At 44.6% G+C, this 26,118-nt stretch overlaps 1 protein-coding gene across 3 annotated transcripts; it reads right to left on the minus strand.

The window, feature by feature from the left end:
* Positions 1-26,118, minus strand: TRA2B (transformer 2 beta homolog). Of its 3 annotated transcripts, none has more exons than XM_073558084.1 (9): positions 25,949-26,118; positions 15,909-16,054; positions 15,375-15,525; positions 15,086-15,274; positions 14,847-14,962; positions 14,267-14,359; positions 5,578-5,643; positions 5,269-5,342; positions 1-2,590 (listed from the first exon to the last, which is right to left on the minus strand). In XM_073558084.1, the coding sequence occupies exons 1-9, from the start codon at positions 25,982-25,984 to the stop codon at positions 2,580-2,582; spliced, it is 882 nt and encodes a 293-aa protein (XP_073414185.1). In that variant the 5' UTR covers positions 25,985-26,118; the 3' UTR covers positions 1-2,579. The 3 variants fall into 3 exon arrangements, with proteins under 3 accessions (XP_073414185.1, XP_073414186.1, XP_073414184.1); XM_073558085.1 differs by having other exon boundaries at positions 15,363-15,525; positions 15,921-16,054; positions 25,949-26,117; XM_073558083.1 differs by having other exon boundaries at positions 15,363-15,525; positions 25,949-26,117.

Consider the following 26,118-nt stretch of genomic DNA (forward strand, 5'->3'; position numbering starts at 1 on the left):
CACTGTTCAGAAAAACATTTATTTAAAAATTAGCATTACACAAGAAAAGCAACATTTGCATTGTGCATTTGTTTAGAAGTGTGCAAGGTCCTAAAACTTTAAACTGCCTGGCACACATACAACCCGTGGTTCTTTTATAGCCTTGCAGTTATTTTTTTTCTGGAACAATATAAAGCTTAAAACACATGCACAACATTGAGAAACTGAGAACCTTAAACTCAAAAAGCTATAACCCCCTGCAGAAGTCACAGGTGAGGCATAATAAGAAAATGGCCAAAAGGAAAAATGTTTTCACAAAGCCATTGCAGCAATGGGATTATTGCCATACTGCAAAAAAAGTATACTTTGCTTGTTTTTTCAAACCAATGTTTTCCATGCCAGTATTTACAAGAGGGTGCTTGATTCATTAAGAGGCTCATGGATCTTGAGTGACTTTTTCAAACTTTACACTAGTTTCTGGCACGAAAGCTTTGATGAATCGGTAACAGTGCTTTAATTACAGTCCTTAGGCCAGCCCAAACTGTTAAATTTTTGACTTGAAGGGGGTATTCCCACCTCCAAATCCTATCCCAATATGTAGTAGGTGTAAAACTACCAAATACTTCCAATTAGCAACTTACTGTAGTTTTTCTGATTCACGGTCTTTCCTCATAAGCAGGCGCTGTAGGACCTTAAGGCTGTGTGCACACGTAGTGATTTTTAAGCTTTTTTGCCTCGATTTTCGGCGCAAAAACACTGCGAAAACGCTTAAAAATAGTGTACAGAACGCCCCCCCATGCATTCCTATGGTATTCCGCACATGCTGTGCTAATGCTGCGCTTTTTTCCGTGGCGGAATCGCATCGCGGAAAAAATCGCAGCATGCTCATTCTTTGTGCGGAATCGCAAAGAATTGCCGCGATAACGCACCCATAAGAATGCATGAGAATCGCTTACTTCCCGCATGTGGCTATGCCCACCATGCGGGAAGTTAAGCGTCTCATGTGCGGTTGGTACCCACGGTGTGAAGGAGAGGAGACTGTCCTCCAGGCCCTGGGTACCATACCCCTGTAAAAAAAAAAAAAAAAAAAAAAAGAATAAAAATAGAAAATCGGGGTATATTTACCTTCCGGTGTCCCGCGATGCATTCCCGGCCTAAGCGTTCCCAGTAATGCCTTGCGGCAAGGCCCTGTAATGACGTGGTCTCGCGAGATCGCTATAGCAACGCGAGACTACCTCATCACAGGTCTCGCAAGGCATTACTGGGAACGCTGAGGCCCGGGAATGCATCGCTGGACACCGGAAGGTAAATATACACAGATTTTTTTTTTTTTTTTTTATTATTTTTTAGCATTTTAACATCCTATCTTTTACTATTGATGCCGCATAGGCGGCCTCAATAGTAAAAACCTGGTCACACTTGTCAAACACTATGTTTGACGAGTGTGACCAACCTGTCAATCACTTTCCAAGCGATGCTTCAAATCGCTTGGAAAGTGCTTGAATATCGCACGCAAAAATCGCAATCATAATCACGGTGAAATCGCGCGGAAAAAAACCGCGCGATTTCTGGGAAGGAGTCCGGTTTTTAGTAAGCGTTTTAAAACGCTACGTGTGCACATAGCCTAAGCATCCATGATTACATCCACTGATAAAGTGACACTTAGCTACTTGCTAGTGGTTGTAACCATGGATACCCCAAGGTCTTGCACATGAGGGAAGAGCCATAGCAAAAGAAAAACAAAACCAAGTACACTACATTTCTAATTGAAGGCACTCATTTTAATTACTACAGATTAGGATAGGATGTTGGAGATGGTAATACCCCTTTAACAATTATCCCTTTGGATACAACTAAATTACCATGGTTGATTGTCAATTTAAGACTTTTTCTGAGGATTGTAGTCATCCTTGATGCAGAGCTGTTCTCCTCCAGCACAGAGTGGTCATAGACTTCTGCTAATGTCATGTCAGAGTGGCAATTTGTCTTATTTACAGGGCGGTACTACTGGTGTCATGCCGATTGACATCTGCCCTCTCCTGTCCCACCCTGGTAATAGTAAGAGAAACAGCTACTCCGTTAACACTGATAGCAGGGAGTACCTGAATCTCTGGAAGGAGCAGACTACATGCTTTTTTATAAAGTCCCACATATCTTCCAATTCATCTATTGCTTTTTTTCACTTTTGTGGTTTCACAATTCAACATAGGCCTTTAATCTAATAAGGAAAAGGTTTGACAGCATTTTATAGTTTGTTTTTGTTTGTTTTTTTCAGGGGGGGCCATTTATAACAGAATCACGGGGAGGTGGAGGAGGCAGATTATTTTGTTTTTTTAACAATGCCTGGAAAGGAGTTTAAAAGTTTTTTTATGGATTTGGGGGGGGGGGGGGGGGGAGAGAGAGAGAAAAGAAAAGTTACAATTAATCTACTCGTTACAATAGAGAAAAAAAAAAATCACAATCAAAACACATGCACATCTGCCAGTTCACAATTTCTACAACAAAATGTCCTTTGCTAAATTGTCAAAAACGTGTAAAGTGTAGGATGTAAGTCTTCATATTTGAACACGTTGATTTAATTCAGTCAAGTAGTTCCCACTCTAATAGCGGCCTAGGAAGAAAAAAAAAATATATATATTTTAGCAAAAAACAAACACTAATAGTTATCTAAAGGGAATAAAGTTATATAAAAACACATGCAGATACACCAAACAGATCGTATTGTGTTTTTATGACAAACTGAAAAATTGCTGCTGCCAAGACTCAATTTGTTGCAATAATCACTTAAATTGTGTCCTTTGTTCAGATTTTAAGTTTGACAGCAGCAAACCATGATGGTAAACCCCAATAAAGAGAGGCACATTAAACCTTGGACTCCGATCTCCACTTTGACATGAACTTTGCTGCCGATCAGTTCACTGGTGGTAGTTTACATCATTGCTTCTGATCCAGCAGAGATCAAGGGCCCAAAAGCCCATGGTAGAGTGAATTGTAGTAGTTTATATGCCACAATGATTTACAGCTTTCAAAAATATAAACTGAGCCCAATTAAGGAAGCACCATTTCTCTATCCAGAAGATTGGGACTGATTGTAGAGCTCAATCTTGAAGGGATTTTCAAATGTCACCCAATCTGGCTAAAAATTGCTTACAAGATATGGCGGCATCTGGTGAGAGCTCATAAACATGTATTTATTTTTTAAGTTTCTTTAGCTAAAATAAGAATACACCTGTATTTTTATATCAAGCACTCTTCAGTGGTTGACAGCGAATTACCATGTATGCATTGGAACAGCAGCCAGTCACTGCTGAAAGACGTAGGGAAGCTTGGAGAGGGGCTTCTCTGAAAAATGAAGCCGGAGTTTTCCTTGATTGCTTTAAATTATCCAAATTGTAATTTTTTTTTAATACAAAACTCCTCCACTTCAGTCCCTTGCAATGACAACGCTGTGCATAACCAGTCAGAAGCCTCAGCTGTCTTGCACTATACATGCTAGTATGATTGCTGAGGCACCAAGACTATAATGCAAATACAGATGATGCAGGATTCTGTAACCTGTAGATTACCTCTTACCTATGACAATAGATGTGAAAATGTGGAGGAACTCAGGTTCTTTGTCCATTATAGACACGCAATGTTAAAAATAAAATTGCAGAACATGAATGCACTAACAATTTAGGTACAAGTCTAAGAAAAATAAATGCAGTAAAGGTTTTTTTTAATTTTGAACAAAACAAAAATCCCCATCACCTGTTAAAAAACCTAACTTGTTATTTTCAATAAACACAAGTGAATAAAAGCGTGCAGCATCAAAGCGGATTATGGGTGTCTGAAGCAGTGGAAACCACTTATAATACCCAAGTGATGAGAAATTACAGATACATCACAAGTCATTGAGTCGTCTAGATCATAAAAATAAGAGCAGTTTCAAAGCAGGAAGGGCCAGTTACATTGCTGTACAGCAAGGCCTCAGACGTTCGTACTGCATGTATGCTGTATCCATCTTTTTTCCCACCAATTCTAATCTATGCTGCTGGTCACATTCTAGTGTCTTAGGGAAGTATAGAAGTTTATCATTTACTTTTTTCCTAATCCCTGAAAGGATTACCTACAGATTGTTAAAAACCCGACGCAGACGACACCTGTACCATTTTTTTTTCACCTACATTTGAACACTGACATGTGATCAAGGTCTCAGTTCACATTGTCAATAAAGGCTGCTGGGACAATTTATCCTTCAGATAGGTCATTAGTATTAATGGGGACTGAAGAGAAGTTGTGAAAGTCTCAGCAGTGACTGCTACACATGAAAACAGCTGAACATCAAAGCTCTATTTAATGTTTAGATATGATGAGAAAAGTATAGGTAAATCACGATTAAGATTATTTTCACACACCGATGTGCGATGTTACATTCTGTGAAACAGATTTTTCTTCTTTTGAGTTATCAAAATCTCCCCCCACTTTGCACACTGCCTTTGCAGTTAAAATCATATGGAACACTCAAGCACACAGTATAACACGTTTCATCTGTTTTACAGATCCTCAGAATTTAATGGGACATGCAGATTTTTTTTTTATGGATGCGTGTATGCTTCAATGCACATCTATGAAGAGTGCGCTGTCCGATAGGAAAAAGACTGACAGCACATGGACATGTCACAAGCAGCTTTAACAAGGCTGCATTTATTTTGGCTGAACTATAGAATGACCTTTAAGATAAGGTATAAGACAACTATATTTGGTTTTGTCCAGCTGCTGACTTAAGACCCCTTTACATTTAGCGATGCACCAGCAATCCGGCCACGATACGACCCGGTCAGGATCACTGGTGCATAGCTAAATGGTCGCTAGTGAGCTGCCACGCAGCAGCGGTCGTTACTTACCTTTCACATGCAGCGATGCCGACGTCCTCCCGCCCGCGTCCACACGTCACTCGTCGGCGCCACCATTAAGTGCCTGACGAGAAATGGATCCGGCCAATCTCGCATGATCAGCGACAGACAGCGGGGGAGCCGGTCAGAGGCAAGTATCACACATAGCAATATCGCTAGCAATATCAATGCTGCGTCACAAAAACCCCCTTTAACATCTATTCTAAGCATTTCAGAACCACTTCTATGAAAAGTGCCAGTGATCTGAATGTTCCTTTTAGATTTTTGTAAAACATTTCAGTGATTTAGGATTAAACATGAGATCAATATAGTTATGCTTCTAATAGACCACCACTGTCTGAACATCAGACAGACTGTGTAATAGGATGAAAGATTGCTGAACAGCACAACTTACGTGGAGAATAAGAACGAGACCTGGAGCGAGACCGGTATCCGCCTCTGCTATAGTATGGTGAAGGAGACCGCCTTCTGTCAAATTAAAAGTTAGAAGGTTAACAGTGCATATGATTAGAGCCATTTAAGAACAAGTTTTTTTCCTTTGACTCAGATCATACAATATTTTGTTTTACTACCATCTTCTGCAATGACCAAGTTAGACACTGCATCCCAGCAAAAGATCATACATTTGATGATGAGAAAAAAAAAAAAAAAAAAAAAAAAGTCAGCCTGTTTCTAAATACAAACAGCTAATCAGGCAAATTACCTAGAAAACTGATCCCGGTCCTGGCCTCCACGCCATCCTCCACCACCTCCACCGCCTCCACCTCCCCTGAAATCCAGAATATTAGATACATAAACATGAATGCATCAGAAGAGACTTCATAAATTCATCTAAAGAGTATGTCCAGAGACTAAGACTTTGCAGACAAGATTTCCATAAAACCATTTTTTACCAACAAAGTAATAATTTTAAGTTATATAGCACCAACATATTACTTTATAAAATTAAGTGGGGACATGTACAGACCAAGAGAGACATTACAAAGTAACAGTTCAGTTTAACATTAACAGGAGTGATGGTTCTGCTCCCAAGCTTACAATATATAAGGAAATACAGGGACACAATGTGTAGAATGTGCTGTCATCTATGGTCCCAGCCATCATAAGGCTATGTGCCCACGGTCAGGAAATAGTGTTTTGGATGCAGCATACGCTCGCTTTGGTCATAGCCCTGCGTTCTATTCAAGCAGGTCAATCCGCATGCATGCACTGAACCATATGGATTCACCACATCCAATACAGTCTATTGATTATATTTCTGTTGAGTCTCCGCAAGAGAAATTGCCATGCTGTGGTCCTGAAAGATGCGCCACACGTCAAGTTTCTCAGGGTGTTCCGCAGGTGCACAGTGGAAAAGGGATTTCTAGAAATCCCATCCACTATGCTTTAACATCTGGCCACTGTTTTTGCATAAATATGCAGCTTTAAAACCCCAGCAAATCCTGAATGTGGAAAGGTAACATTAGGGTTATGATATAAAGCTGCATGAGCAGACTTTACCCAGCAGCTGTGAAGTATACTTATCGTCTGCAAACCAATATGACCTACCAGATTCTGAAGAAAATTTAAAAACAGAAGAGTTAAATTAGGGAAGTGAAGATCTGGGGGGGGGGCGCTTAAAGGCATAATTACAGTAAGCCTTCAGAAAATATATCAGAGGCTCCAGGTCAGCCAGAGTGGGCTATACTGTACTGCATTACGCAGCCTTCAAACCCCTTCATGCCGCAGCCCATTGTTTCCAGAACCATAACTTATTTTTCTGTCAATATAGCCATATGAGGGATTGTTTCTTTTAGGACAAGTTGCACTTTTGACCACCACAATTGGTTTTACCTTATTGTGTAATGAAAATCAGAAAAAAGCAAAAAGAAAAAATCCAAGTGTGGTGAAATTGCCAAAAGTGCAATTCCACAATTTTATTACCATGTTTACCAAATGCTGAAACTGTCCTGCCATTATGAATCTTGAGGTCATTACAAGTTTGTAGATACCAAACATGTATACATGCTTTTTTTTTTAAGTGGTGGGAAAAAAAAATATTCAAGTTTGATTTTAATGCAATGTTGTGGAGACCCAAAAAAGGAGATTTTGTGTACTCACCATAAAATCTCTTAGCCTCTAATTGGGGGACACAGAACCATGGGTGTTATGCTGCTGTCCACTAGGAGGCGACACTATGCATAATCTGAAAAAGATTAAACTATGGCTCTTCCTCTGCAGTATACACCCCTGGACAGTGTCAGCCTTCTCCAGTTTTGTGCAAAAGCATTAGGAGGAACATAGACACAACCATGCCTGTAAGAAGCCCACTATGTACGAGCTCAAAAAACAATACGAGAACTCAACCTAGATTGTGAGCCTTCGCGGGCAGGGTCCTCTCTCCTCCTGTACCAGTTATGACTTGTATTGTTTAAGATTATTGTACTTGTTTTTATGTATACCCCCCTCACATGTAAAGCGCCATGGAATAAATGGCGCTATAACAATAAATAATAATAATAATAATAATAATAACAACAACGGCCCGTAAGGGCAACAGGGTGGGAGCTGTGTCCCCCAATTAGAGGCCAAGAGAAAGATTACGGCGAGTACACAAAAATCTCCTTTACTCTGTCGCCTCATTGGGGGACACAGAACCATGGGACGTCCCAAAGCAGTCCCTGGGTGGGAAGCAATGGACGAATATTGTGCAGACAGGTACCTAAACTTGGGGCACTGCCGCCTGCAGAACCCGTCTACCCAGGCTCACGTCCGCTGAGGACTGGGTATGAACTCTCTAGTGTTTCTTAAACGTGTGTAGGCTAGACCAAATGGCCACCCTACACACTTGTGCCAAAGCCTGGTACCGAATGGCCCAGGAGGCCCCTACCGCCCTCGTAGAGTGTGCCGTGATACCGGCCAGAAGAGGAGAGTTGTTAAGGAGGTAAGCCTCTTGTATGGTGGACTTGATCCACCTGGCAAGGGTAGCTTTGGAAGCCGGCAGACCCTTGCGAACGCCTTCCGGAAGAAGGAAAAGAGAATCAGACTTCCGGAAGGGTGCAGTCCTGGAAACGTATATACGCAATGCCCTAACAAGGTCAAGCGTATGCAGAGCTGTTAGGAGCTCATTTTCTCCTTCACCTTTAATGTCAGATGAACTCCCTCTGCTGGTGAAAGGAGGTAGTGAAATTGATTTGGATGGGAAAAACCCTGTCATCTGAACAGGTGGAGTGTGATTGGACATCCGGAATCTGAGTGGATATAAGGCCGCCGACGCCCTGCTGGGTTGCTGGTGATCCTCTCTGCTCTGAGCTCTGGCCTCCAGTTTAGTCCTGTCTACTAAAGCTAAGTTTTTGCTCTATTGTTCCATGAGATCTTGTCTGTTTGCTTAGTGTTTGTGTTCAGCCAGCCCTGGTTGGGACTGGCTGAACTCCATTTTTTGTCTCTGATCAGTTGATCTCTTTGCTCTGTTTTCAGAATATACCTGAGTGCTGATATAGTGATTTTGAAGTCTAGTGACTTCAGGGCCTTTTCTATCAGACGTGTTGGACATTATTTTTGGCAGGGTTTTTGCGTGATTGCAGACAGTTGCTTTTCTTTCCTGTCCCATCTAGTTAGTGAGGGCCCCATCGTTTGCTCAGCCTGTCTTTCTGTCTGTGTTTTCGTCTGTTTGTGTTTTCATCTGTTTTCACCGTCAATACATGTTGGGGGCTGTCTCTTGCTTTGGGGTCTGCTCTGGGGCAGTTTAGATTTACTTTTTCTTTTAGGTTTATTTAGTTCTCCGGCTGTGAACGTGGTGTCTAAAACCATCGTAGGAACACCCCATGGCTACTGTTAGTTGTTGTGTATAGGATCAGGGGGTCTGCAATCCGCTAGCTACCAACCTCTCCGGTTTTCTGGACTTAGCTTGTATTTTTGTTTTTCCTCCTCCGGTGACTCATTCATAACAGAGCCTCCTCTACTCTATGAACTGGAACTGGGCAAAGGGATGGCAGTGAAATTTCCTCATTGAGGTGGAAGTTGGACACCACCTTCGGAAGGATGGGACTGTACGGAGAACCACCTTGTCCTGGTGAAAAGCCAGGAAGGGCCGTCTGCAGGAGAGTGCTGACAGTTCCAACACCCTGCGTAGAAGTGATTGCCACCAGAAATACCACCTTCTGTGATAGAATGCGGAGTGGGACTTCCTTAAGAGGTTCGAAAGGCGGTCCTTGCAATGCTGTCAGAACAAAGTTGAGGTCCCACGTTACCAGTGGACGTCTGCAGGGGGGGAACTAATCAGGAGACTCTCTGGAGAAAAGTCCTTACTTGCGGCTTGTTAGCAATGCGCTTCTGAAAAAGCACTGAGCTCAGACACCTGGCTCTTACGCAAGCCCAGGGATAGCCTGGCATCCAGACCAGATTGGAGAAAGCCAAGTACTTTCGGGAGGGAATAAGGGAGTGGAATCTGTCTGCGAGATTCGCACCAGGTGAAGAAAGCTCTCCAGGTATGGTAATAAATCTTGGCGGAGGCTGGCTTCCGTGCCCTGATCATGGTCTTAATGACGTCCGGTGAGAGCCCTGCCTGGGTTAGAACCCAGGTCTCAAGGGCCACGCCATCAAATTGAGAGCCCCCGAGTTCTGGTGGTAGAACGGGCCTTGTGACAGAAGATAGGGACGGTCGGGGAGACGCCAGGGGGCGTCTGCTGTAAGTTGTACAATGTCGGTGTACCATGTACGTCTGGCGCGATCAGGATGGTTGGAAGTCCCTCTTTGATCTTCCTCATGACTCTGGAGATCAGAGGGAGGGGTGGAATAATGTACAGAAGCTGGAACTGGGTCCAGTTCTGAACCAGGGCATTAGCTTCAAGCGACCGCAGATCGCGTGTCCTGGCCATGAAGTTGGAGACCTTGGCATTGAGATGGGATGCCATTAGGTCCACGTCCGGGGTCCTCCAGCGATGGCAGATCTGGTGAAAAATTTCAGGATGGAGAGACCACTCCCCCGAGTCCATTCCTTGTCTGCTGAGGAAGTCTGCTTCCCAGTTGTCCACACCGAGAATGTGGACCGCAGAGAGTACCAACCTCGTGTCTTCCGCCCAGTGGAGGATATGTGCCACTTCCCTCATTGCCTGGGTACTGTGGGTTCCGCCTTGGTGATTCACATATGCCACCGCCGTGGCATTGTCCCGACTGTATTCTGATATGAGAGGCTGCCAGCAAGTGATGAAAGGCTCTCAGTGCCAGGAAGATGGCCCGAATCTCCAGGACGTTGATGGGCATGGTCGCTTCCAGTGTTGACCACTTGCCTTGTGCCCTGTGATGTAGGTGCACCGCACCCCAACCTGTCAGGCTTGCGTCGGTGGTCAGAACCTTCCACTGACGTGAGAGAAAGGATTTTCCCCTTGCAAGCGAGGTTGGCTTGAGCCACCAGTGCAGGGACCTCCTGGTTTTCGATGTTAGCTGGAACTCCCTGTCGAGGGAGAAAGGATTCCTGTCCCAGTACTTGATGGCTAGTTGAAGGGGTCTGAGGTGAAGCTGGGCAAATGGTACCGCCTCTCCCAGACGGAAAGCCAGTGCCTTGTCCCTGGGAAGGAGCACCAGACGCCTGGAGGTGTCGAATAGCATCCCCAGGAATGTCAGACTGACTCGGGGTAGTCGATGACTTTTGCAAGTTGATTAACCAGACCAGACTCAGTGTTGATTGTGATTGAGACGCTGACCTCGCAGTCCTTGAAGGTGGGAGCCTTGATAAGAAGGTCGTCCAGGTATGGAACTACTATGCCTCTGGAGCGTAGAACGTCCATGGCGGCTGCCATCATTTTTGTAAACCTCCTGGGAGCCGTGGCGAGTCCGAATGGGAGAGCCACGAACTGGTAGTGATCCTGGTCAATAGCGAACCTGAGATATCTGATGGGCGGGAGCAAAATCTGTATGTGCAGGTATGCGTCCTGTATGTCTATGGAGGCGAGAAATTCTCCCTGCTCCATGGACGCAATGATGGACCGAAGGGACTCCATGCGGAAATGACGAACCCGTACATATTTGTTGAGTTGTTTCAGGTCCAGTATGGGACGTATGCTGCTTCCTTTATTGGGGACTACAAATAGATTGTAGTAGAACCCTCGGAAGCGCTCGGTTGCGGGAACCGGTACTATGACTCCTGCTTGAAGGAGGGAGGAAACCGCGTGGCGGAAGGCACGAGCCTCGTCTGGCGGCTTTATGGGGGGAGACAGAGGAAGAACCGGTTCGGTGGGCTGGAAGCGAACACTCTTGTATCCGGAAGACACTATTTCCCTGACCCACCTATCTTCTGTAATAGGCAGCCAGACTTGCTGGAAGAGTAAAAGTCGTCCGCCTACGGGTGGGGTGTCTTCCCGAGTTCGTGAGTCATGATGAGGAGAAAGTCTGAGGTTTTCCTCCTTTGGGATTTGCCTGGCCTGCTTTTGGCTGCCAGCTCCTGTCCGGCCTCTGCGCCGCCCGTGGGTTGTCCCTGCATGGAGAGCGGTTACGATTTTGTGCTGGACGCGAGACGGACCAGCCTGAAGAATTCCGAAAGAAAGAATAGTGTTTGGTTACGCCTTGTGAACATGCGTTTAGGTTTTAGTTGAGGGAGCGAGGTACTCTTCCCCCCAGTGGCATTGGATATCATGGTGTCCAACTTTTCACCGAAAAGTCGCCCACTGAGGTACAGGAGGTGTGCGAGGGACTTTTTCGAGGCCGCATCCGCTTTCCATTCCCGTAGCCAAAGGATACGCCGGATTGTGATGGCGTTTGATGCTATTCCCGCTACACCTCTTGCAGAATCCAGAGCTGCATGAAGCATGTAATCTGCTACCACTGCTATTTGAACCGCTTGGTCCGACAGCTCAGGATTGGCAGCTTGGAGGCCATCCTGCAATTTTTTGGCCCAAGCCAGAATGGCTTTTGGCCACCCAGACTGAAAGGGGACACGGGAGCCCCCTGCTGCTTTGAAAATTGAACGAGCCATGTGTTCTACCTGCTGGTCTGCGGAGTCTCTAAGGGTTGAGCTATCTGGCAGTGACAGGAGGGTATGTGCTGCTAGCTTAGAGGGTCCACTTCGGGCGACTTCGAACCAGTACCCGAGGGACTGGGGAAGGAGAGACCTCAACTTCAACCGGGCACCCTATAATAGGGGCCAAGGGTCTCGCAGGAGACCCACTTTTCTTCATCTGTAGTCAGTCAGGAAAAAAATAAAAAAAATAAATAAAAAAAAAACAAAAAAAAAAAAACACCCTTTAGGTGTGCCTCCTATGCGACACTAAGCAAAAACTGGGGAAGGCCGACGCCGTCCAGGGGTGTATACTGCAGAAGAGGAGCCATAGGTAATCTTTTTCAGATTATGCATAGTGTTGCCTCCTAGTGGACAGCAGCATAACACCCAAGGTTCTGTGTCCCCCAATGAGGCGACAGAGTAAATGCAATTCTGGCGTTTTGACTGTCATTACGCCGTATACCGAGTAATTCACTTTATATATTGATATCAGGTAGTCATGAACACAGAAATACCAGATGCATTTTTTCATTAAATTTTATTTTGAATGGGGTTTGGTTTCAAAAATTTTGAGATAAAAGTTCACATCTTTCTTACTTGAGGCTATGTGCACACGTAGTGAAAGGTGCTGCGGATTTTTCAGCGCGGATTTGAAAAAAAATCTGCAGGTAAGTTCTCAGGTGAGGTTTGCCTGCGGTATCACCTCTACAATGGAGCAGATGTGAAACCGCAGCGGAATCTGCACAAAGAATTGACATACTGCGGATTTGAACGCACAGCGTTTTCCAGTTTACCATTGAAAACAGTGGTACTGTGCACTGCAGCTAAATCTGCTTCAGACCCGCATAGCCTGAAATGCTGCGGAACCGCAGCAGAATCCGCATAGTGTGCACATAGCCTCACACTGGCTTCAATAGTCTCCATGGGAGACCTGTTGATTGCAGCTTCTAATCGCTTGTCCTACACAGCAGTGTTGAAGCCCTGCTGTGTCTAGTAGAAATGCTCACTTGCTATGAGCACTTAACACTGGGCAGCTTCATTTGATGCTATAAAAATCAATAAAACCTTCAAGAAGCAATTTTCATAGGCAGCTGTGTTTAAAGCGTTAAATGGTCATGGTCTGTGCCAACACATGGATCATTGTTGCTGCAGTTTGATGTCAGCTATTGTGTACAGCTTCCAGCAGCTGCATTTTCAACTGTCCAGGGAAGGGGCGTTGGCGTATTATAAAAAATTCAGGTCCTACTTCAGACTCCTTCACAGGTGACTCAAGACATGGCTGAACTAGTCCTAGTAAGGTCACAAAAATGGCCACTTTTCAAAGCATACTTGCAATTTGGTACATTGACTTGTGCAGTCTGTCTCTCCAAATCCAACACAACCCACTCTGCTCAGCTCCCCCATCTGACTGTCTAAAGCCAGGCCTTGTGTGCTGTCAACTAACCAGGTGCACAGAAACAGAATCTCAAGTGATATTAACACTGTCCTACCTGGATTTCCTACAACCACATCCAATTATAAGAGGGTGTTAACATTAAGGAAACCACATTTTAGTTTGGCCAATTTTCATATAAAAATTTCAGTTTCTTTATGGACTAAAGATGAAAAAAAGTTCTGATGTGAGTTTTACAAGACAAAAACCTGGCATTTTGTCAGGGGTGCGTAGATTGACAGCGACATTTAGGGCCCAGTCACACATAGCGACACACCAGAGATCCTGACAACAATGTCAACTTGTCAGGATCGCTGGTGAGCTGCCAGACAGGCAGCTTCACCAGCTATCAGCACCACCGACACCGAGCGCGTGGCGCCACTGTGTACGTTAGTTACCATCGCGCTGATGCAGGGAGCTGGTAACTAAGGTACACATCGTGTTTCTAAGCATCGCGCGTCACTTAGAAACCCGATGTGTACCTTGGTTACCAGCTTCCTGCATCAGCGCGCTGGTAACTAAGGTACACAGACGGTTTCTAAGCACAGCACGCTGATCTCCCACCTGTCACACGCAGCGATGCATGCTGGCCAGCGGGAGACCAGCGATCAAAAAAGTGTCCAGGTCTTTCTAACGATCAGCGATACCAGCAGGGGGCCGGTCGCTGATAGGTGTCACACACAGCAATCTCTCTGGTGAGATCGCTGTTGCGTCATAAAACTTGAGATCGCTATGTGTGACGGGGGCTTTAGAGTGTTAAGAGCACCTGTCGAGCCTGCTCCATATACCTACGCCACGTCTTTGTTGTACGTTAAAGGGTCGGAGTAGGTTAACAGCAGATAGGTCAGATTCCAGTCATTAGGTGCCATCGTAAATGCAGGTACTTGCATGCAAGTCTATGGAAGCAATAGGCTCCCACAAGTTTTCCATTTGGACAGGGAGCATTTTACACAAGCCAAACTAAAAGTTGTACAATTCTTACTTTACCTGTAAGATGAACGGCTATAGTAATCCCGATCGTCATATCCTCCACGTTCATAACCTCGCTCGTAGTAGTCTCTTCGGCGTGAACTCCCACTACTTTTGAAATTAAAGTGAACAATCTCACTCCATCAGCACATTACGTCAACATTAGATGTGAAAAAAACATTTTTACAATTTGGCAAAGCCTATGAATATGCCGTAGGGTGAAAGAATATTAATTTGAAGATTAAATTCTGTAAACTTAAGGCCTTTGACCATCTTCTAAACTAAAACAGAACATGGTCAATGTTTTTCCAGTATGTTTGTGTGTCGCAATGAAAGTTGTGTTGCCATTTTGAGCCGTCCTGTCCCAAACAAGGAAATAGGACAAACCTGGATCATACACTAATGGCTCAGCCAGTGGGCTGATGTCTGGATGCACTCCATGCCTGATGAGAGTGAGTAACCAAGCAAGAGTAGTGGAAAACCTCCAACTGCAATCTGAGAAACATCTGTTACAAACCCTACACCAAGTACAGAAGCAACAATAGACAAGCTTCCACACAGAATGCAATTTTTTTTTTTTTTTTTTAAATATACTTACTAGGTCGGCCTTCCCATATAGATCCCTGGTGTAGGAGTATGAGGCCTTTTTGTTATTGAGAAATCAACTCTTATCCTTCTTCCATCCAGTTCCATGCCGTTGGCACGTTCTTTTGCCTGTAACAAAATCACACGACATGAACACAAAGCATAGCATATACAAGGTCAAGCATTGGTTCGTAAATATATGACAAATATTCTTAAAATGCTAATTATATTGAGAAAAGAAAACATTCTCACCTCCTTTGCATCATCAACATTTTCAAAGTATACAAATGAGAATCCTCTAGATCGTCTTGACTGCTGATCATACACAATGGAAACATCAGCTATTGGACCATATTTCGAAAACACCTCTCTTAGGTCACGCTCTGTGGTATAAAGACTTAAGCCAAATACACCCAAGCAACAGTTTGGATCAGGGTTTGCCTGGAGGGTAAACAGTCAAAACATGGTTAAAAATGTTAACGTCTAAAAGGTCAATTTTTGACAGCATTACTTAAAGTTAATAACCTACTCTATTGCCTACATGACGTCGACGATTTGACATAGGAGAGTGACTATGACTGTGACGTCGTCTATAATCTCTGCTGTATGAACGGCTTCTTGATCTTCTGTGGGATCGAGAACGAGTGCGAGATCTTGTATAGTGACGACGAGAACTTCTCCTTGATCTTGATCTGGGGGGGGGGGTGGAAAGGAAAGAATGTGAGGAAGAGAAAAATCCTTAGCAACAGTATTTAATACCAAAAAAATATCTGCATTAGAGGGTTTTCAAAGCTAAACATGGCATTTTTTACAGTTACTGTGTCACAGCAAATTGCTGCATCTTGACAAGTGTGCAATATGCACGCTGTCAGAATTCCACAGTTGTTGGCATGAGCAGTCATTAATTTGCATACTTGCAGTCATGAGACAACTGCTCAAGATGACAGCAAAGAGGGAATACTAAAAGTGTACACATTACACAGGTCGGACTTGACTTTGTGACTGTAGAAGTTTATATTCAGCCTGGAAAGCCTTTTAAAACCCATACAATATAAACAGAACCATAAAAACAGACCTTGATTCAGACCTTGATCTAGATTTGGATCTTGAACGTCTTGATCCCTCTTTTGAACGAGATCGTGCTGGAGAACGATTGGGAGAGTGGCTTGCAGACTTGCCTGAGCGTCGAGCACTTCCACTCCTAGAAGCAGATCGAGATTCCTACAACACAAATAGTACATTAAGCACAAATGACTTTCCAATGCATTAAAAAATTGCCTCCTTCAAAGTTGAAGTCTTTAGTAGAATCTGAGTGAGATTTAATTAGAACCCCATTTTTTACCTACGTGTTTTACCCTGTATGCTTGCTTTAACAAATAATGCATGCATATAATTTGATATATACAGGGACACAGAAACAGACTAGTAATTACTTAGCGTAGAGCTTTATGATGCCAGATTACTTCTTATCTTAAACTTCATTTTTATTTCATTTCTTTCTTCATTCTTCATTCTCAAATTCTGACTTCTTTTCATCTTCCTGACTTCATAAATATTTCTTAAAATTCTACAAGTAGGGCTTCAGTTCTTACAATTAGCATGCATACTTTTTTTTCATATTTCAGCTTCACTTATTTCTGAGCTTCAAAAAATTCTCATATAATAAACGTGTCAAGTGAAGACTTCTGTATTTTCCTTCTTCAATATTAACCTTAACAGAAAAAGAACAGGATGGAGTTTAAAATCTTTAGGATCAAAACTCTGAAATCTAATTGAATGTATAAGAAAAGTAATCAATGCCAAAACGGCTTTGACTGTCCTGATAATGTGCCCTTAAATATGAAGTGGCAGCTATCATTCTAGAGCATGCAATAGTATAGTGCAGCACCAGTCAAAGTTACACTTCAGTAGATGGTTAGAAATAGAGGCCTTTAATATTTGGTGCCAAAGTTCAGGGGAATTAAAAAATATATATTTATTGCATTAAGAGTTGCAGTACATTAGAAGATGGGGCATAACAGTGGCACCAGTCAGTGACAGGCTAAAGGTATGTGCACATGACGACTTTCAAGTGGATTCTGCCTGAGAAAAGTGCAAAAAAAAAAAAAAAAAAGCGATATAAATAAGGAAAAGACACAAAGTGTTTTGGAGCTTTTAATTAACCTGCTCAGGCTTTGAAAGCTGTGACCAAGAGTAGCTTGATAGTTCTTTAGGCAGCTTCCTTTTGCATGTGTTTATAAACAAACAAACCTCTATGCTACCCCTGGTGGGATATGCTGCCCATTACTCCTGACAAAAGGAAGATATGTGCCAATCCCCTTATGAATCAAGATATTGATGAAACGCGTCAGGAGGCACACAGGGTAACTCCAGGGCTGGCTACGGCAGGGCTAGCTGTGGACTGTCCTTGTTAGGGCAGGAGTCTTGGGGTGTCAGGATCAGTCCATGATAGGGACAATATATGGACCCCGGCTCCATGAAGTGGATAGAGGAATACAAACAATGGGTGATATTGTTCCTTTTATCCTTTTGAATTGTTTATATGGATATGTCTTTTGAGATCCTCATGAGATGTCTCTTAATTTGGTGGAGCTAAACTTGTCCATATTTTGATAGAAAAGTAGTCATTGAAACAGATTGTCTTCCCATACAGGGCGTTAGGCTAGTTTCACACTAGCGTTTATTTCCTACATCGCACGGCTCCCTGCCCGCCCCATCCGGTCATCGCCGCCTACTAGCGCACATGGGCGCTTGCGATCTGCGCACCCCATCTTTAAGCATAGGGTGCGCAGATCGTGCGCTAGCAGGATTTTACCGTGCGCTGCGCACTTTTGAAGGTGCGCGCCGAAATGCAACATGCTGCGTTCGGCGCACCTTCAAAAGTGCACAGCAAAATCCTGCTAGCGCACGTCCAGCACACCCTATGCTAAAGATAGGGTGGGCAGATCGCAAGCGCCCATGTGCACTAGTAGGCGGAGATGACCGGATGGGGCGGGGCTTAGCGGCGCTGCAGGAAATAAACGCTAGTGTGAAACTAGCCTTAAAGAGTTTACAAAATATCCTGAACAGGGATGTAAACTAGTGTTTTTATTGTACTTTGTTTTTGTGCACTAGTGTATTGGTTCACTTAAAGAGTATAGTGGTGAAAACTTTAGTTTTTTGTTTTTTTTTTAATGAGTAAAAGCCAAGTTTTAAACTACCAATACTTAATATATTCCTACTCCAACTCCAGCGACAGCCACCACCAAAAAGTCACAAGCGTTAAGGCCCTTTTACATTTAGCGATGCACCAGCGATCCAACCTGGTCAGGATCGCTGGTGCATCGCTAAATGATCGCTAGTGAGCTTTCACACAGAAAGATCTCACAGCAGCGATGCAGCGGACGATACTCACCTTTCACACACAGCAATGAAGACGTCCTCCCGCCTCCACGCGTCGCTCGTCGTCACAGCAGAAAGCTGATGAGAAATGGAGCCGGACATTCTCGCGCCATAACCAGCAGGGGGTGCCGGTCGGAGGCAAGTATCACACATAGCGATATCGCTATACCGTCACAAAATCGTTGACGTTATAGCGATATCGCTATGTGTAAAACCCCTTTAGGCTGGTTTCAGACTAGCGCATTTTACATGCAGCACACGGCACTGCTAAGCCCCGCCCGGTCACTTCCTCCTACTATTGCACACGGTTGCATGTGATCTGCGCACCCCATCTTTAGCATGCCTGTATAATGCGCTAGTCTGAAACAAGCCTAAGGAAAAAAAAAAAAAAAAAAAAAAAAAAAAAGGCGGCTGTTTCCTGAAGGCTTTGTTTCAAAATTTCATGTTAATGTCAAGAAGACACCGTCTGGGCAGCATGGTGGCTCAGTGGTTAGCACTGTTGCAGTTTATTTACAACGTCAAGTATTAAAGGGGGTTTATAAAACCCCTGTCCACCAGTGCAGTTCGTTCTATACGGAAGCAGAAAGAAAAAAGAAAGTGTATAATACACCATTTTTATTGTAAATAATTCACAAGTCCATTGTGCAGTGTTAAAAATAGCAACAGCAATATCAGGCATGTTCATTGCTCAGTTGAAGAAAAAAAAAAAATAATCTTGGACTATGATAATTTGCATGGTTAACAAAAATAAGATTAAGTTAGGCTAGTTTCACACTAGTGTTTTGAGGCACAGCGCTTGCTTGCCGTGAAGCTCCACCCCCTGCTGCACCAAAATGCAACACGATGCGTTTGGCGCAGCATCTAAAGGACGCATGCGCCAGCAAAAGCTTACCTGCACACAGCCTGCGTACCCAATGCTAAAGATAGGGTACGCAGGCCACATGCTGCGTCATGAGCCCGTAGGCGGAGCTGACCGGAGGAGGCACGGAGCTTCACAGCAAGCGTGCGCTGCGTCTCAAAACACTAGTGTGAAACCAGCCTTACCAAGCAAGTCAGACTACTGAAGGTCTCTATCCGGATGAGTTACATGTGTAGATGGCATCTGCCTTTAATAACAGACCAGCACTAAAGCAGATTGCTGAGGTCAAGATTCTAAAAGCTGCCGTCAGAGGCATTTATGCACGATGATCCTACCCAAGCTTCAATTCAGACACCCATCTCCAATGCAATTGCAAGAAGCTCATGACAATTAGGAGCCAGATGAAAGGCACCAGGTATAGCAAACCGCTGTGAAGAGCAGGTTTTCAGATGGTGACCTATTGCACGCTTGCCAGAAAGGGCACGCAGAGCCCTCCCAGCTGGCACACGGCATCGCCTCATCCTTGTTCCATAGCTGCAGCTTCCTGCCTCACACATTGAGCGGCACGGCTGGATGACATCATTCAGCTCCACAGCCGCTGTGCCAGTGAGAGGAAGGAAGCTGCTGAAGCGCAGAGAGGCAAGTGTGGCCCCTGTGCCAGTGAAGCTGCTGTGGTGTGTATGTCAATGATGGGGAGGAGCGCCAATGAAGGGAGTGATGGGGAGAGGGCCAACGATGGCGTGAAGGAAATGATAAAGGTGGTGGAATGGGCATTTTTCTGCATGAAGGGGGATCATGATGGGGCATATTTCTACAAGGGGGATCATGATGGGCATTTGGCACTTCATAAATAATTGGGTTTTAGGTTGCAGTTTAGGCACTGTCTCAGAAAGGTGCGTCATCACTGGCCTAGGGTGTTCAGGCATGCATCAAGTATCACAGCTGCATGAGTGACATGTTCTAGCCCCAGCACCTTCATATTTCATGCCCGAGAGACAGCCACAAAACACATGAGGGTTGCCCTACATCTTTTGTGGCTGTCTAACAGCAGCAAAACATTCAAGTTTGTGGACTATAACATGTCACTCGCACACCCGCGATACTTGATGCGTACCCGAACAAACTAGGCAAACTTGAGTAACAAGTACTGGTGCTTAGAACTACAAAATAAACTTTATAGGTCTGCAAGCTTTTGGAAAACTATAAGACTGTTGGACAGCCCCTTTAAAATTAATAGCCTACCTGCTCATTACCACGTCTCCTTTGCTGTAGCAATCATGTGAAATACATCCATGTAATTTCTGCAGCCTGTCACCAGATTTAAAAGGTATTATATGGCAGATAACTACTGTAGAGGGACTCAGGTGAGACTGGTCATTATTTTAATTTTTTTCTAATCTATTAAACCCTTTCAAATATGACAGCGCCCACCCCCCCCCCCCCCCCCCATCACTGCAAGGAGGCACATAGACATTTCTCAGGTTAGGCTGGAGCCATAAGGGTATGCAACTGGAATCTTCCTCCAAGTGCCACAAAAAGATAAATAAATGTACAGCAATATTTAAGCGATATTGGTGTGCACATGTCCCATCTTATTTTTTTTCCTCACTTCATGGGCTAATGACAGATCACTCATTATTCAGTGACCTGCCTCCTATTTTATATAATGCATGTGTAAATACTTATGTCCCCCCAAAAATTGAGAGAAATATTCAAGAAGCGATACATTTATTGGCTAACCAGAGAAATTATATTTGCAAGCCTTCAAGGCTTAGAAGGCCCCTTCATCAGGCAATTACGGAGAAGAGATGGAAACATTTAGGCTAAGTGCACACGTTGCGGAATGCCCGCGGAAGTTATCGCAGGAATTCAATTCCGCTGGAAAACCACATTTTAAATTCCCGCGGAAAAACTTGCGATTTGCAAGCGTAATTAGCTTGCAGAATACCAGCGTTTTCCAAGCAATCTGTAGCATCGCTTGCAAAACTGATTGACAGGTTCGCCACACTCGTCAAACAGTGTTTGATGAGTGTGACCAACTTTTTACTATCGAGGCTGCCTATGCGTCATCAGTAGTAAAAATCTAATGTTTATTTAAAAAAAAAAAAAAAAAAAAAAATTTTCTCACCTTCCGACATCCAGCGCAGCGTCCCCGATCATCACAATGCTGCCAGCATGTCCCGTTCCCAGTGATACATTGCGGCAATGACCTTTGATGACGTCGTGGTCTTGCGAGAGAAGTATTCAAGGAGTGATACCTTTTATTGGCTAACCAGAGAAGTTATATTAGCAAGCTTTCAAGACTCAGAAGGCCCCTTAATTTTTTCCTTGGCCTATCTCTAGCAAGCATCTCTCATGTCCTTGTTTAATTCCTATATAAGGCTGCATTCACACGTATTCAAAAAGTGATAACGTTAAGGTTAGCCAATAAAAGGTATCAAAGGTCATTGCCGCAATGTATCACTGGGAACGGGACCTGCCGGCAGCATCGCTGAAGCCTGGCGACGCTGCGAGTGACATCGGAAGGTGAATATAACCTGATTTTTTTTTATTTTAATTCTATTTTTTTACAGGGATATTGTACCTAGAGCCCAGTCTCCTCTCCTCCAAACCGTGGGTACTATCCGCAAGTGTTCTGCTTACTTTTAGCATGGTGGGCACAGCTACATGCGGGAAGTAAGCGGAACAATGCAATCCTATGTGTGCGGGATCGCTACGATTCCACAAAATAATGAGCATGCTGCGTATTTTTCAGCGATGTGATTCCACCGCGGGAAAATCCGCAGCATTAGCACAGCATTGCGGAATACCATAGGATTGCACGTGATGCTTTTTTTTTGCGTTTGAGGAAAATCACGCAAAAAAAAGCAACGTGTGAACGCAGCCTTATATAGGAATTATACAAGGACATGAGAGAGGCTTGCTAGAGATAGGACAAAGAAATGAAAGGCCAAGGAAAAAATTAAGGGGCCTTCTGAGTCTTGAAAGCTTGTGAATATAATTTCTCTGGTTAGCCAATAAAAGGTATCACTTCTTGAATACTTTTTTTTTTTTGGGGGGGGGGGGGCATATGTATTTACATCTATTTTTCTGGCTAACCCGGTACCACAATATTATTTTGTATTGTACAACATAATGCATATAAATTGTAGGCTTAGAAAGAAACTATTACATCCATCAAAATGGTGCAGGCACAGTAGCATCCATCTCTTACCGATCGATGTTGCTGCACAAGCACCGGCACCACTGCTGCAGCCAATTTTTTTCTCCCAGCAAAATGGCAACAACGCAGTAGCATTTATCGGTGGGCGATAGATGCTACTGCGCCATTTTGCTGGATGTAAAAATAATTTTCTAACCCCACAATATTCTATGAAGTCTGTAAAATAAGGGGCAGGTCAGTGAAGAATCATTGACCTGTCAGAAGCACATACAGATGTATATGCAACCAGAGCATCACATAAGAGTTCCCCTACAAGACCACTCCCAAGCAAGACAATCTCATTAACTGAAAACTACAAATACAGATTATACAACCACCACAAGACTGATTTCCTCACTCCAAGTATAGTTTAAATAAGAACAACATTGCCAACCTGACACTGTCTTGTCCGCACCTATGACACTGATGTAGGCTAGGTCCACACCGTGTTAGTGCTATCCGTTTAACGGATCCATTAACGATGATGCACAAAATATATTTTTTCTACGATCGCACTAATGCATGGTAGCATTGCGTCGGTATGCGTTAGCAATGGAGGTCTATGCACAGCGAACGCATCTGTTCACAGTGCGTTCAACCTAACGTACCCAAAACCACGGTAGACCGCATTAGGTGTGTCACAAAGTAATGGACCATCACTGACGCATGCCGATTTTGATATGCGTTACAATAGTGGACGACAATGGGTGCGTTAACAGATCCGTTACATTGCGTTAGTGCCGCTTAGTAACGGATCTGTTAAATGGATGGCACCTAACGCAATGTGAACTTAGCCGGCAGAGTACAATGCTTAGCTATATTTGCCAAACAGGAAGTGGACAAGTACCATTACCTAAATGGTGGAAATAGAATCCTTTCCTTGTCATTGTGGGGGATGGCAGGTGGCATTGGCCAGTCTGCCAGCCATCAGATACTTTAGATAATATGTTGTATATGCAGTTCTATCCCGATATATGCTACAGGTATCTGTACTGTATGCACAGTGCATGAATTAACCCCTTACTGCCATTGGACGGGATAATACGTCCAATGGCAGTACCCCCGCTTTGATGAGGGCTCTGGCGGTGAGCCCACAACAAAACCGGGACGTCAGCCGTTTTGAACAGCTGACGTGCCAGTAATAGCCGTGGGCAGAATTGCAATCCACCTGCACCTATTAACTAGTTAAATGAAGCTGTCAAACTGAAAGTGGAATTAAAGGCATGCTACTGGTCATCTTGACGGAAATATGCACACCGCTGACCCCCGTCATGTGATCCGGAGTCATCAGTTCATCGGCATAACGACCAGAGGTCTCCTGGAGACCGCTATGGTTGTTGATGCCAGATTGCTATGAGCGCCACCCTGTGGTCAGCGCTCATAGCAATGCAGTAATTCTGCTACATAAAGGCGATCTGACCATCACCTCTATGTAGCAGAGCCGATCAAGTTGTGGCAGCTTCTAGCCTCCCATGGAGACTACTGAAGCATGCCGAATGTTAAAGAAAAATAGTTTTAAAAATATAAAATATAAAATGAGACTAAAACACCCCCCCTTTCGCTCCATTCAAAATAAACAAAAAAAAAAAAAAAGGATTAACCTGATCGCTTAAATGGCGTAGCGAGAAAAAGATTGAAACGCCAGAATTATGTTTCTGGCTGCTCTTACAATGCAATAACGGTCGATCAAAATATCGTATCTGCACAAAAATTTTATCATTAAAAACGTCAGCTCAGCGCGCAAAAAATAAGCTCTCACCCAACCCGAGATCACAAAACATGGAGATGCTACGGGTCTTGGAAAATGGCAATTGTTTCTTAGCAAACTTTGGAATTTTTGGCACCACTTAGATAAAAAAAAACCTAGACATGTTTGGTGTCTATGAACTCGTAATGACCTGGCGACCCATAATGGCAGGTCAGTTTTAGGGTGTCTGCACACGCTGCGGATTGATCCGCATGGATTTTCCAAAATCCACAGGTAAATCAGCAGGTCAAAAGACATGCGGTTTATCTGCGGATTAGCCTGGGGCTTTCCCCTGCGGTTTGACACCTCTATAATGGAGGAGATGGTAAACTGCAGCGGAATCCGCAGAAAGAATTGACATGTCAATTCTTTCTGCGGATTTGAAACAGCAGCAAAACTATTATGGTACTGTACACCGAATCAGAAACTGCTGCGGATCCGCAGGACCAAAACCGCTGCGGATCCGCAATGTGCGCACACACCCTTAGTATTAAGTGAACCTAGCAAAAAAAAAAAAAAAAAACACACAAAACACAAGTGTGGGATTACACTTATTTTTTGCAATTTCACCGCACTGGGAATTTTTTTCTCGTTTTTGAATACAAAATATGGTAAAACCAATGGTGTCATTTAAAACTTCAACTCGTCCCGCAAAAATTAAGCCCTCACATGGCCATATAGACGGAAAAATAAAAACGTTATGGCTCTGGGAAGAAACGGAGCGAAAAAACTAAAACCAAAAAAACCCTCCAGTCATGAAAGGGTTTGCCCCACAAAGTTAACTTTCATCAATAGATCTTGGAATAACAAGTTCCACAATTGGATGTGTGTAAATAAAATGTTCCTGTGCTGAGATAATCTTATCAATGTGCTCCTGCTGTGTACAGTGACAAGATCACCATATAGAGGTGAGCATCACAACGCTGGGAGTGGGGTTGAATAGAGGGGAGCGTGTCTGCTCCACCAGGAAAGGGGGATAGAGGCGAGCGCATCCCCACCATGGACGGGGGGAGGGGGATATGGAGGAGGGGTAAATAAAGGGGAGCGTGACCCGGCCATAGACTGGGGGGAGGAATGGAGGTGAGCGTGTCCCCACCATGGACGTGGGGGATGAGCGTAACCCCACCATGGACCGGGGGAGGGGGATATGGAGGAGGGGTAAATAAAGGGGAGCGTGACCCGGCCATAGGCTGGGGGGAGGAATGGAGGTGAGCGTGTCCCCACCATGGACGGGGGGGATGAGCGTAACCCCACCATTGACCGGGGGATATGGAGGAGGGGTAAATAAAGGGAAGCGTGACCCGGCCATAGACTGGGGGGAGGAATGGAGGTGAGCGTAACCCCACCATGGACCGGGGGGGGGGGGATATGGAGGAGGGGTTAATAAAGGGGAGCGTGACCCGGCCATAGACTGGGGGTGTATAGATGTCAGCGTCAGGCTAGTTGCCACAGCTGGTGCCACTACAAGAAGATTAAATGAGGAGCTAAATGATCTGTTCCCCAAAATGGCGACGCTGAAGCGCTTCGGGGCCATGTGGGAGAAGGGCAGACAAAGGAGCCATTGTGACTACAACGCCCCCGGGCTACAGGAGCTCGGCAGCACAGCTGGGCCCCGGGCCTCCCTCGCCTGTGCGGCGGCCTCACGTTAGCTACAGTCGTCACGGCGCGGAGCCATTTCACAAGGGCGAGTATCCGACTCACAAAATGGCGGCCGGCCGGAGGCAGCAGACAGTGCGCACCGCCATCACAGGGCCGCAGCCGGGCGCTGCTACAGGTCACTGGGAACCCGGGATAGCAGACAGGACAGTTTATGGCCGCAGAGGAAAAAAAACAGGGAAAATAGCCTACTTCTATGAGGAGCCGTCACCACCACAGCCCAGGACACGCGCCAATACGCAGCCATAACTAATGTACATTAATACTGACCCGATCACCGAAATTCTGCTCCCCGCTGTCGCTCATCTTGGCTGCAGTGTGACCGACCTCGTCGATGGCTCTTCAGGAAGTGAAGGAGCTCGTGGCGGCTGCACCACTATAACAGGCGGTTACGTGTGGCGCGAAAGTTCCTTCTTCTCGGTGGGCGGGGCCATTTACTC

Source organism: Dendrobates tinctorius, unplaced genomic scaffold (genome assembly GCF_039654945.1).
Source record: "Dendrobates tinctorius isolate UK_male_01 unplaced genomic scaffold, ASM3965494v1 ptg000254l, whole genome shotgun sequence".
Lineage (NCBI taxonomy): Eukaryota > Metazoa > Chordata > Amphibia > Anura > Dendrobatidae > Dendrobates > Dendrobates tinctorius.

Bases quoted from the DNA above. Each gene is read 5' to 3' on its own strand.
- TRA2B (XM_073558083.1), bottom strand. From the start codon at position 25,984: ATGAGCGACAGCGGGGAGCAGAATTTCGGTGATCGG. The intron at 15,526-15,908 runs GTCTGTTTTTAT...CCCCCCCCCCAG, and splicing joins AGATCAAGGTCTGAATCAAG to ATCAAGATCAAGGAGAAGTT. The intron at 14,963-15,085 runs GTGAGAATGTTT...ATTTTGTTACAG, and splicing joins ATGTTGATGATGCAAAGGAG to GCAAAAGAACGTGCCAACGG.